Source organism: Tachysurus fulvidraco, chromosome 1 (assembly GCF_022655615.1).
Source record: "Tachysurus fulvidraco isolate hzauxx_2018 chromosome 1, HZAU_PFXX_2.0, whole genome shotgun sequence".
In the NCBI taxonomy this organism is placed as follows: Eukaryota; Metazoa; Chordata; class Actinopteri; order Siluriformes; family Bagridae; genus Tachysurus; species Tachysurus fulvidraco.
Window position 1 is genome coordinate 31,405,660 of NC_062518.1, and position 13,159 is coordinate 31,418,818.

A 13,159-nucleotide genomic window follows, 5' to 3' on the forward strand; every position below is an offset into this window, starting at 1 on the left:
ATCATTAGAATTATAGCTTTAAGTTTCAAGTAGCAAACTGTCCAAACATTGAAACTATGAGTATAAATTGTACGTGTCATTAGAAATTGCTGTCTTTAGGAGACCCGGAGAAGAAGAACATTCACAGCTATATGCTATGCTTATAAAAAACAATTTTTCAAGAGAACATATGTGAGTGTGTGTGTGTGTGTGTGTGTGTGTGTGAGAGAGAGAGAGAGAGAGAGAGAGAGAGAGAGAGAGAGAGAGAGAGAGAGAGAGAGATGTCTCTCTCTCTTTTGCTCCACATTGTGTATGCAGCTCTGGTCGGGGCAGCCACAGATCATAGACTTTAATTGCTCGCATTTCATGCCAGGTGCTTTTATAAATATGACAGGCTAATTTTAATGTTTCCCAAATACTGGAGACTTCATCCTATTTGCATAGAATAACAGGTATTACTGAGTGGCATGTAATTAGTCCCATAAGACTGCCCAACTGGTCTGCTCACAGCTTAATGACCCTATTATAGATTCTCTTTCATGTCATGTAGCTGTCATCAATATGATGAATGATGTTTTTGTGGCACAGCAGTTTCTCATTTTAGAAAGGTACCAGTTTAGAGCATGACACTAAACAGCTGGGTGCTTTTAATGAATTTTCAATGGTATAATTTGGAAGTATGGTGTGGAAAAAGATTAAACTAAACTGCGCTTGTTAGTGAAAGTCCTAATCCTGACAGTCCAGATTAAAAAAAAGTACTTAAATGCATTTATTTGGAATTTATTTGGAATAAGTTTGGTGAAGTTTAAGTGCCAGGTTTTGCTATATGCTCTCAGGAGGGGTTTCTTTATTGTAACACTTCCAAACAACTGGTTCTGAAAGTTTATATTAGCAAGTGTGAAACATAACAACCACAAAAATAAAATAAAATAACATAAAATAAAATAAAAACTTTTCAAAAAATTATGATTGTACTATTTTTCCTGCCTTTACTGTGATCCTCACTGTGTGCATGTGGATGTGATGTCTGGTAAATTTCCAATATTTTCAGACATGAAACTTTTGGTTTGGCCCAACTTGTGTTTAATGGAAGGGATTCTGTATTTTATATCTGTTACCGTCTGTCAATAAAATAAAAATTTATTGATTTTATTTTTTTACATGTACTCAGCATCATATACAGTACCTCATGAAAAGCAAATGAAAAAAGAAGTGCCTTGAGCTTTCCTGTTCCTTGGTTGCCTTGATGTGTTACTGGTGTGATTGTAAGTAAGACAGTTACCAATAGACCTAGAATTCTAAACGTGATGAAGTAAATGTGAGCAATAAAGTCTACTTTACCGTAGCATACTTTTAGATAGTAGTCAGTGAGTTTTATCACTGAGGAGGAAAGAAGATCGTGTGAGAAACTTTGTTCCATTTCATCTGAAAATTTAAATTGCTGGAGCATTCTGAGGTAAGATTTTCTGCTCAGTCAAGCCAGCATTACTGCTACAGATGCTACCAGATGCTCTTCCTAAAGCCTGCACTGCCTTAGAAGTAAGATCACAGCTACAATGTGAGGCCGCTGAATCACTGTGTCACCCTTGAGTTTAGATATTTCCCCTTCCCTTTTAATCAAATGGATTTTAGTGCATAGGGTTTAGTAGATTTTGCAGTTGATTGTGTGATCAAAAATGGATTACATGGTATGATTACTATTCCCTCCTATCTTTATCTATATTAAGCTGTAGGTGATATAGCACAAAGCTTTCTTCCTCCTACCAACCTCTTTGGAGTAAGTACTAAAAGAATCGCCAAGGATTGAGTTCAACTACCATGGAACTCTTAAAGTCTTCTGAAATCTAAACATCACTTCCTTTAGCATTATTAATTAGAAAACAACTTTTTAAACCCGTGATGTATCATGTGCAAGGACAGGACAGTTTTCCGTTGCCACTCCATGTGACATTTTAGATAAGACCTCTAAGACATTTCCTGACAGGTTTAAGACCTGTAGAAAGTCTGATGCATGAAAAGCTTTAGTTTGAGTTGGACAGAATCTAGAGGTGTCGTGTATTACAAAAAATATGTTGTAAAAGGTATTTAAGAGAATTCTTTCTGTCTACAGATTATTCAGTTCAGAGCTACAGAGTTTCATTTGATCTACAAGCTGTCCCAAAAGTCTCAATACATACTGTACAGGGAAATTTACATTTTTTAGCAAAATGTCTACCAAACCAAACTGTCTACCATAAGTAGTTTAAATGTAATATTTTTTCAGATAGCATTTAAGAATACCTTTGATGTCTTAGATTGCATGTGATGGTCAGGTGTCTACATACTTTTGGCTGTATAATGTAGATTAGAGACAGCTTATTTATTCTGTATAGTTAATTACTGTGCCATACCATGTGATACATTATTTATTTTCAAAATTTGTAATTATATATTAAAGCCTATGCAATTTCTGCACTTGGAACAGAAAACACATACACATACACATACCCATATACACATACACACACACTTATATACACTTACATACACATACACATTCACACACAACTAATACAAAACTGCAAATCTATATGACCAGAAGGGGGCAGTAGTTAAGTGTTCTAGGAAATGGTCAATGGCTATTGATGGGTATTAGCTTCTGAGGCAACCACAATGAAATCATTGGTTTTAAAGTAAATGAATCTATATCTCCATATAACTTGATTTTGTATACAAAATTCAAACAACTAAGATTTGGGTTAGGCAAACAAGGCATAGATTATTCTCAAAAGCTCAAATCAATAGTCTCAAATCATAGATAGATAGATAGATAGATAGATAGATAGATAGATAGATAGATAGATAGATAGATAGATAGATATACATGCTGTACTGCAATGTACTGCAAAACTTTTCTATTGAAATAACAGAAAAGAGTGCATCATACCTTTGGTACATGCTAACCAGATCAGGATTGCCTGTGCGACTGCACTGTTCCCTCTTGTAGTCTTCTACTTTCCTCGCTTCCTCCCTCTGTCCCTCCCTCTCTCTTTCTCTCTCTCTCCTCTCTTTCGCTCCCAACCCTCCCTTTGCTGAGACTAAACGCCTGAGTACAGTCTCTCAAATAAGAGCACAGTACAACTAACACAGCAGAGTGGGTCAAACTCTCCTCTCCTCTTCTCCCCTGTTTCTTGTGCCTTTTCTATCCGGTGTCATCTCGAGCACTCTCCCCTGGCCACGCAGACTGGATTTGGGACAGGAGCTGGGTGGCACACGTGGGTGCCTTGGGGTACAGGGCCCATGCCAGTCTGTGGAGGAGGGCACATGGGCTTTGGGTAACTGGAGCGCAGAGGTGGAGGAGCCAGGGGGCTGGCATGAGTCAGGGCAGGGTACCATGCTGGGCACGGCATGGGAGACAGAGGGGCTGCAGACGCTGGGCATCGTGGTGATCGTGTGCACCTCACTCAAGCTGCTGCACCTGCTTGGTCTCATCAGCTTCTCTGAGGGTAAGCGTAGATATGAGTTCAGACACTGGAGCAGTGTTTACTTAGTGTACACGGAGATTAATAAAAGAAAAATAAGTGTTCTTTTTTTTTCAACGTAATAGAAGTTGTGTGCTGAATATGTGTTTGAAAAGAGATTTGTCTCTTTGCGTATTTACATTTTTTCATGTCTCTGTGGATGAGGCAAAGATGAGAGATAGAATAAAAGGAAAGGCCGATTTAAAAGAAAAACTTTTGGCAAGCAGGTGACAAGGAGAAGGTCCATATTTAGACAAGCATTTCAAGAGCTCTAATTTATATTGTTTACTTTAAAGCGTATGTAAGTGTAGTGAACCATGTTGTGAACTAACATTATCAAATGTAATGAATATTATAGTGTAAATAGAACGTTTGACATCATATGGTAGGTCGAGTAGAGCAGGTTTTTTCCCTTAATCACGCTGTGAAATATCTGACAGCCTGTGAAATGACAGAAACTTCTGACATTCAGATTTTGAGGTTTTAGTCATATTGGTTTGGTAACTCAGTTTAATTCAAACCAATTATAAAAGGTTCTTAACTGTTGATTGTTGGTGTTATTTAACCTTCTACAGAATATTACATCAGGTTATCAATGTAATCATGGTAAGTAATTAAACAGCATTTTAACCTGGTTAATACACAGAATCCTTTTTATGACCGAATGCAATTCTAAAACATAGAAGTCTGAGGTCTAAAGCACTGTGTTTATCTGTTCAGCTTCGTGTAAGACTGATTATGCTATTTAATGCATTATGCATGTTCTAAAACTACCGTAAATCTCTTTCTGACTCGTGCGCGTTATGGTGTTTGTCTATGTTGTATTGAAATGCTGCTTAAAGAGAAGTACACTGCCAGATTTGATCCTGTCTCATAGCTGTAGTGTTTTGTTTAAATGGCTCATTTAACACAATTACACAGCAAGGCCAGTGATTCAGGGGATGCTTTTAACCTCCTGCCTGAAACTGTGAGACAGTGCTATTTGCTCCCTCGGTTGGGCTTCATCTTTCACACTCTGTCTCATCAAATACTGCATTTTCCTCCTGTGGAAAGCTAGAGACTAGAAATTCAAGTTTCTCATCATTTCAGCATTCATTATTTTTTTTAAATGTATTAGACATGCTTAAGCTCCTTTTATATATTGTATAATTTTGGTGAAATGATTTTGGTGCATTATATATACCATATGTGCTGTAATTACGGTCAAGGCAAATGCGTCACTATCTTTAAACCTGTTGAACCCAACTTTTATCACCGGTTTACAAAAGCACCATCGGGACCAGAAAGGTATTTGAATAGTTAGGACTGACTGCAAAAAGTAACAGTATATGGAAAGAGATGGTTATGAATCTCAATGAACTGTTCCTTTTTTATTTCTTTCCTCTTTTTCATAAAACTCATTCCCAGTGATGAACGTTTCTTGCATATCAGTAGACAGCAAGGCCAGAGCTTGCCAAGATGAGCCAAAGCTCAGCCGCCAGCTGTCAAGCAGAGCTGTTTGTGTCCTCAGTTAGGCTTAATCTTTTTGCATACGGAACATTTCCATTTTTACTTTCTCTTCACTTACCTACAGTACTGACTTTGTCTGTATCTATGAAGGTTGTTAACTTCACTTTGGAAATTGAAACACAGAACCTGAAAAATTCATTTCTTATATCGAGCAATTAGCAGTCTCAATATTCTTCTGTCTATTGTGAGTGTTTTTAGTTAAAGATGCCAACATCCTGTTATTCATATAGAAAGATGGTTTGTCTGACTAACAGCAGTAGGTCAGATACCTGATTTATTCAGAGAGAACAACGGATCTTTCGAGACGGATCACTGGAACTATGATTTTTATACTGGTGCTTTTGGCCTTGCAACTGTAATATTTTTTGTTTTTTGTTTTTTAGAAAAAATCCGGGTCATACTGTAGTATGTAGTATGTACACACTACAGAAACAAGATCAAATAAAAAGAACAAAACCAAAATAAATCCTAATGATCCTGTAGCATAGAACTTGAGGCCAGGTTAATATTTTACAGATTTTTGTCCATCCAGTAATAGCACTAGTACCAGACTAGAACAAAACAAAATTCTGAGCAGAACCTTGAATGTATTCATTGGTTGAGATGAATGCTTTAGAGCGCATCTGAGTGGAAAGCTATAGACAGATCATTTCACCTTTGAAAGGAGACAGTTAAGAGAGTTGTTAGGAAGAGCAGAAAGAAGAATCTATAGATATCTGACTTAAATGAAGCGTATATTGTGCCACATTGGATTTTAATTCATAGGGAGATCAATAGAGAGTACTGCAAGGTGCTCATAAAATACGTTAGCTCTCGATTGTTCTCTTTCCTTGAAAAAGCTTAAATATTGAATATCGTCTAGCCACTAAGATTGTAATGCTAGACAGAGGGTTTGTATTTTACCTAAACAGAAGCAAGTGTTTTTATCCCAAAGGTCTCTGACTGCACTTTGACAGTGCACCTTGCAGCCTATGATGGCGTAGAGGTTCACTTTTTTTTAGTCACTTGGTTATAGATATTGATTTGAGAAAATAAGGACTGTAATATGTCTCAGTTTAGGAAAAAAAATTAAACATTAAGGGATGTTTAGATATATTGTTAATTAAATGTGAACATCCTGTAGTTAGGATCATTTCTTTGTTTGACTGATTGTTGTTGTTTTTTCACTTTATAGTTCAATTACTAATCTAGTCGGAGTTAGATTACTGCACATGGAAATCCGATAATGAAGAATGTTAATAAAATATCAGCTACTGTAATACAAAAGCTGTACCAAATAAAAAACAAGTGTAATAAGCTGCAATTCAAAATCTTAGACAAGAACATGCCATTTACTGTACCATGAGCAAAACCAGTTACATTTGTGAGCAGACTTGAACTTTGAAATGTAAGAAATTATTTGGTCTGTATGGCAAGGAATGTTTATACTAACGAAAGAAAATTGAATTGAAAATTCAAAACTTCCACAAATTAATAAAACAGAATTGAATATTTAAGTCATTATTAACCAGTCTAATGTATCACTGAGAGGACATTATGGATGTTATTATGCCTATTTGATTTATGTGTGGCCCAGCATAGTAGATCTCAACAGAGCCATTGTCTCATAGCCCTCAATGAAACTGCGAGGTGAGGACTAATTGGTGTGTCAGTGAAGATAAATATTGCCTAGCTCAACAGAGCACTTGTGCGTACACACACACACACACACACACACACACACACACACACACACACACACACACACACACACACACACACACACACACACACACACACACACACACACACACACACACAGAGGATGCTTATGTCAGATTAACATTGGCGCCGGCCATTAGCAAATGGAGCATTGCATGCATGAAGGCCACAGAACCCATTCTCCTGGCCTTTGTCTGAGACACGTCCTTGCACAAGATTCACGAGTCTCTGACAGCACCTTTGAGTCTGAACTGTACACTAAAGGGCCACAGGGGATGAGTTATGATAATGGCCTGTCAGAAGCTTATATGCCTGAGAGAACCTTTTCTTCACCTTATTCATATTGTTTTATTTTTCCTATTTTTTTAAATAGACTGAGTAGGTAGATTATTAGCAGATACACAGTTTGTTTAAAAAAATGGGTTTTATTGCAACATCTTGTGACCTTTAGGGTTTCAGTGAAACCTGGATGAACAAGATTACTTTTCAAAATTTAAATGATCTGCCTGACAATCTAAAAAGTCTGCACTCATAATGGTGAGACCCAAATAAGTAGTGACAGCAAAGGGTTCTCTATCACAATATCTACAGAGAAAGGATCACACTTCTAATATCACTTTAACACTTACCTTAGGAAACTTGGAAACTATGAAGAACCTCAGATGTTTCACAGAGAGTAGGACAAAAATTAACCTTAATTTGTTTGCAATATATGTGCCCTGTGTTACGGTTTTTGGATGCTGATGGTTCAGTCCGACTTCATTGAATCCATTTTTTGCATTTTTTGTTTAAGCATTACTTACTTAATAGAAATTATTGCTGGGCAATATAATAATCATAGTTATTTTGCTCTGGACAGCACAATAATTGTACTGTAAAAGCAACTAGACAGATATTCAATGACTACAACAAAATATTTAGTAGCTACAGTTATAGGAATATAAGTCAAGATTCTGCTGCTAAGGATCCTGTGCTCTCAGTGCCGTGGCCTGGGTTCCATTACTGGGCAGGGAACCAACCCAGCCACTGGGGGTTGAACAAGCCAGTGCACTCTCTGAGCTGGTCCCAAAGCCTGGATAAAAATTGACGGGTTGTGTCAGGAAGGGCATGTGGCATAAAACCTGTGCTAAATCAAATATGCAGATCATATAATCCACTGTGGTGACCCCTAACAGGAGCAGCTGAACAGAACAACAACTCAAAACCTAAATATAAGCAATAAGCAATTTAGATCCATCTTTAGAATTCAGAGTAATCCAGCAATTCAGAATCAGAATTGATTAAAAAAACAGAAATCTTGGATCGTGATTAAAATGTTATTAATTTTGCAGCACTAATTGAAATAAAGACTTGATTTGTCACTGGTTTCATAGTCATTGTTTCCACCCGAGAGCCCCCGGGGGAAGGAGGGGCTTAATATGCAAATCAGATTCATAAATCTTGAATGTATCTACACGTGCAGCATACCAAAAGAATGGAAAGAAACTCAACTAATTGACTAGAAACACTATTTTCACTTAAATAAAGCATAATTCCAACACAAAGAACACAGAAGAGTGTGCCTCTACAAAAACCTCTCTCTAATATCTGTGATACACAATAGATAAATCAAATTTAACACAATACTGTCTAAAATTGTAATATTTCTTCAGGTCGAAATTTCATTTATTTATTTTTGCTGTGCTCCTTACTCTGATCTAGTCATATGTACTTATTTTAACACTTCTGCAGCAATCTCACATGTGTTTTTTTTTTTTTAATTATTTCCAGAGTTATTCAAATACACCTTGAGAAACCTCAGATATTACAGAAGAACACCAACATGTGCCATCAGGAGAGTCCGCTACAAAATCCTTCAAAAATACCTCTCTATAATATCTCTGATACACAATAGATAAATCAGTCTTGAAACAGTTAATGGGAATTAACTGAGAAGTTACTGTATAAAATAGATTTTTGGAGTTTTTAGGCTTCGTTATCAATGATTACATAGGGATATTCTCTATGGAATTGGAAAATTTTGGTAGGGGAATTCAAATATTCAAATATAAATCATAGGTTTTTTTGTTTGTTTGTTTGTTTTTTGTTTTTAAATATATTCAACTAAAATAGAGTATGTCATTTAAAAAAAAAAACAGGCAGAAAAATAGGCCTAGGGTTGAATAGGTATACAAAGGAGTTTTCCTCATAGCCTTTTAGTACCACAGAAACTTTATATTATAGACACATGTCTGTGGTAAATTACATCCTAGCAATTGAGCATTGTTATGATCTTGAAGAAAGTTGTTGTGGAAAAATCAAAATGAAACTCTTACAAGTATTTATCAACCATGTGTATGAGTGATTTAGTAATTTAGAGTAATTTAGTATTAGTGAGCAATAACACATGCTCATTTCTATGCATAGAGTGTTATTCGTCAAGTTCTTTTTTTGTGTGAGGATGGATTTAAATTTAGATGCATATGCAAAAATCTCCAGTGGTACTGTAGAAAAGCAAAACAGCAGATAAACTGATTATGAGGAGCTCTAATTCGAATTAATCCCACTTAATAACATCAGCATAATCGACAAAGCAGTTGCTAGCTGTGGTGTTGACATTGAGGTGTAGATAGGGGACACACGTAATGGAAAGTAAAATCTGTACATCCAAAATCAGCACATCTAAAGACTGATAGGGATGCTGCAGATAATGACTGATACCGTTTTACTTGAAGATTTGGTCCACACAGCTGTGCTCAGGGAACTCTGAGACTGATGACTGGCTCATCAGTTTGATTTTGTTTGACCAGTGCAATTTTTGTTGATCTGTGCCAGCAGCTTGCCCCATTTTTGGAGGACAACAAAACACATAGGAAAAGACAAACATGGTTATTAGTGAATAGTGCATTTTAGTGAATATTTTGCATATATGTTAACATATAAAGTCTCTCAGGTTTCATGAATAAAGCCTGAAGTCATGATTCAGTTAATGTACAGATTGTTTGTGATGTTTGTTGTTGAATAAATCATGCATTATGCAGAGCATGGCACTTACTGTACATTATAGAGCAGTATACAGTTATTTCATTAAAACAATTAAGAAAGATTAGGGTTTTTCCCAAGTGTATTAGCCAGGTGGGATTTGATCTCACAACCTTAATCAGAAGTCCAATAGTTGAAGTGAGATTCCACTTACCCCATGAAAGTCTTTAGTTTTGAATTCATTTTTGTGACACAGTATCTTTGTTGTTCAACATGCTCCATGTTGTTTTCCACGAGTATACTATGTTATTTTTTAGATTAAAGAAAGATTGACTGAAAACCTTTACATCCGTAACACAGCACCGTAATTAGTATGAGAGCCAAGCAACTACACTTATGTGTAAATGTATGTTATTGTTGCTTTTTTTTGCACACAGCACGAAGGACAATTTGTTTTCAGCTGCTTTTTCTAATCTTTGATTCAAGCTTAGGGGTTTTAGACATTTGGTAAAAGACTGACATGGCCTTTCCAGTTTAGTTTCTGTTCTTCCCCTCAGGTGGATTTAGTTATAATCAGACAGACCGTAGAAGGTTGACCCAAACATATGTGGAAGCTTAAGTGAGGACTGCCTCAATCCATTAGAATTATGTGGACTTAATGGATGCTAATGGCTGTCCACTCTGAGAAATGAACATTAAGCACAGTTTCTCAGCGGCTAGATTCAAGTGAACTGAAAGACATTCTCATCAGTTTTACTGAGGTGTGCAGCAAAGATACACAATGCTATGGAGCCCTACATCTTATTTCTGAGTATCAATCCAGATTAAAGGGAAGATACAATACATGTGGACTGTGACACAAGTTGGATTTAGGGGTGCTCAGATTAATCTAACCTGAAGCACAATTTTCACTAATTTTATTCGTAATGCATTTTAATTTAGCAATCCCTACATTTGCAAACCATAGGCTAAAAACCTTCAGCAAAAAGCATTCAGACGATAGATGGTACAACAGCAAATCTGATTGCTTTAAATGCCAGATATGTCATAGCTTACGCTTGATGTCTAAACAACAAAAAGGGCTCCATTTTGTTGAGCAACATGGCTCAAAATGAAAGGATTTTACTCTATGTGGATTAATCCTTTGTTAGACAGCATACATCCTTGCACCATTTCAATATGACTGGCTTTGACACAAGATTCTGTAACCCCTGGTATCTTCTGCAACATATATTTAAAGATGGGATGCTAAGGAGTCTTTCAAGATTGGAGCCTAGGGGACAAATTTTAAATTTTTCATCAAAACAGTCTGCTTAGAACATTCACCGTTAGCATTAATCTCTAGTTTCATTTCAGAGCCAAAAGTGGAATAGCACGTCCCCAGAAATCCTCTGTGATTCGCAAAAAGTGTAGGCTGAAGGTGTGCTTATAGATTATATGTTAGCTAATAGTTCATCATTCAGAATGATCAGTTTTGAATTATATTTTGTTCACGCGTTATAGTTCTAAATGACATTATTTAGAGTTCTTCTTATTTAGGATATTTGGAGTGTTTATTATGTCTGGCCCTCAGTGAATTTGTCTCATCTCCATTTAAATTTCCTTGATAATTGCATATCTAATTTTAGCCCAGTTTTCTACCGCACTGGGTTTTTCAAAGCTCAGCTTCCTTATCTTAAAGAGCCAGTGTGTTATCTTTATGTGCTGATTCTTGTTTGCGGCTTTATTATTCAAAGGAACTTTGCATTTTATATTCTAAAGTGATATTTGAGATACAGGATTAAAAGATAAATCTTATCATGTCAAGTGACTCCAAATGATTTTTAACAATGTGCACAATTTATGTGATTGGGAACAACTTTAAGAACTTTTCAAGTACTTTTTGAAATACTTGAAGTCAGTAACTGATGCGTCTTTCTGTGAGAACAAAAGGCTCAAACTATGTTTAGCCGATCTCTAACTAAAATCCCACTATTTATACTCATATTTTATGTGTGATTCTAGATTCTGTCATGCATATCATCAGTTCTAATGATGTTACTGTTATGGAAGCCATAAGAATAAAATAGAGCTTTATGTGAAGGCTAGCACAGAAGTGAATTTTGTTTGAGACAACATACAGTATAGGGCCCTACATCTACGTTCCTTTGGTTTAAAACAGCCTTTGCTTATATTCAAAATTCATGTAAGGGATACTATTATAACAAGCTTGTTAGATTTAGATAGTATTTTCAAATTAAATAGAACTTAAATAAAATGCAAGTTTAGTCATGGTTCATCATTTTCTTGTCTGTGAACTAACGCCTAAGCTATGGCAAATTCTATAAGTCAAGGGCTCACAGATGAACACTTCTATGTATATTTTACAGCCCCATTTAAGGCTTTTACTCTGGGTTGCTCAGGATGTTACAAATCCAGGTAGGTGGATGCCAGTGCAGGCTTTCTTCTTCTTTTTTTTCTAAACAAAGTGCAGATTAAACAAAAATAATCCCAGCGAGGTTTAAAAGGCTTAAAAAAAACAAGAAAGGATATAAACCAAGGCTCTAAATGGGAGTGCACAACAGGAGGTAACTACTCACACAACCACAACCTATAAAACAAACAGCGAGCAACAAAACACAGAACTTATATAGAGGAACTAATCAAGGGATACACAAGACAGGTGTGTACATGAAATCAGTTAAACAACCGAGGATGACATTAAAACTTTGATTACAGGTATGTATGTGTGTGTGTTTGTGTGTTTTGTCACTCGTAGTTAACATTTGGGAAACGCAAGATACCTCTTGGGTTTGGTGACCATCTGTGCTTTATTAATGTTTGGCTTTTGGCAGCTCCCTTCTGTCACTCATCTCTAATTTAAAGTCTGCCCTCTACACACGCAGAGAATACACATGTGCAAACATGCAGTGTGGCTAACTAACATTATGAGAAATGTAAATCATTCTGCATGCCTTCTTCTGGGCCATCCATTTACCTATACAACTGAGTTTTCACTTGAGGCATTCTCTCATTTAATTTGTTTAATTTCATTTGATTTAATGTAAGCATTAGGTCCTTTTCTTGACAGGCTTTACATTATATGTTTATTATATGTTATATCTGGCACAGGAAGCTGGGTGAACGATTTTCTGCACTCTTGACCTAGCACGAAATGAGTTTTAGTGTGTGTATGTCTTTGGAGATTTACTATGTGTGTGTGTCTTTGCTGGTCCATCTCTAAGCTGAACAGATGTGATCCTGGGTTTTTAATTTTTGAACAACTGCACAATTTGTCAATTAGCAGTGAAATTCTTTGTCATTTTCCAAAGTCCAGCTGGAGGTGTACGGACCATGTGTGTTACTTATCAGACACCTTGTTTTATGATTCTTTTTTTCTCATTTATGCCAATTAAAGAGTTGGAAGGTTCTATGTACAGCCAAACCCTGAGCAGGAAATATACAGTGCAGTTGCTCTTTTATTAACTGTGAGAAAGAGCATGTTGTATACAGTATACATCTTTGATGGC

At 36.3% G+C, this 13,159-nt stretch overlaps 1 protein-coding gene across 5 annotated transcripts in view; it reads left to right on the forward strand.

Moving 5' to 3' along the window:
- The window catches only part of kcnip4a (potassium voltage-gated channel interacting protein 4a), a 115,113-nt gene that overhangs the window by 80,264 nt on the left and 21,690 nt on the right, over positions 1-13,159 (forward strand). The window contains exon 1 of one of the 5 annotated variants that reach the window (XM_027169274.2): positions 3,076-3,464. The exons of the other annotated variants lie outside the window; for them this stretch is intronic. Within the exon in view, the coding sequence (XP_027025075.1) occupies positions 3,353-3,464 (112 nt within the window). The 5' untranslated portion in view covers positions 3,076-3,352. Of the gene's footprint in view, positions 1-3,075; positions 3,465-13,159 lie in introns of those variants that run through there. 5 annotated transcript variants of the gene reach the window in all.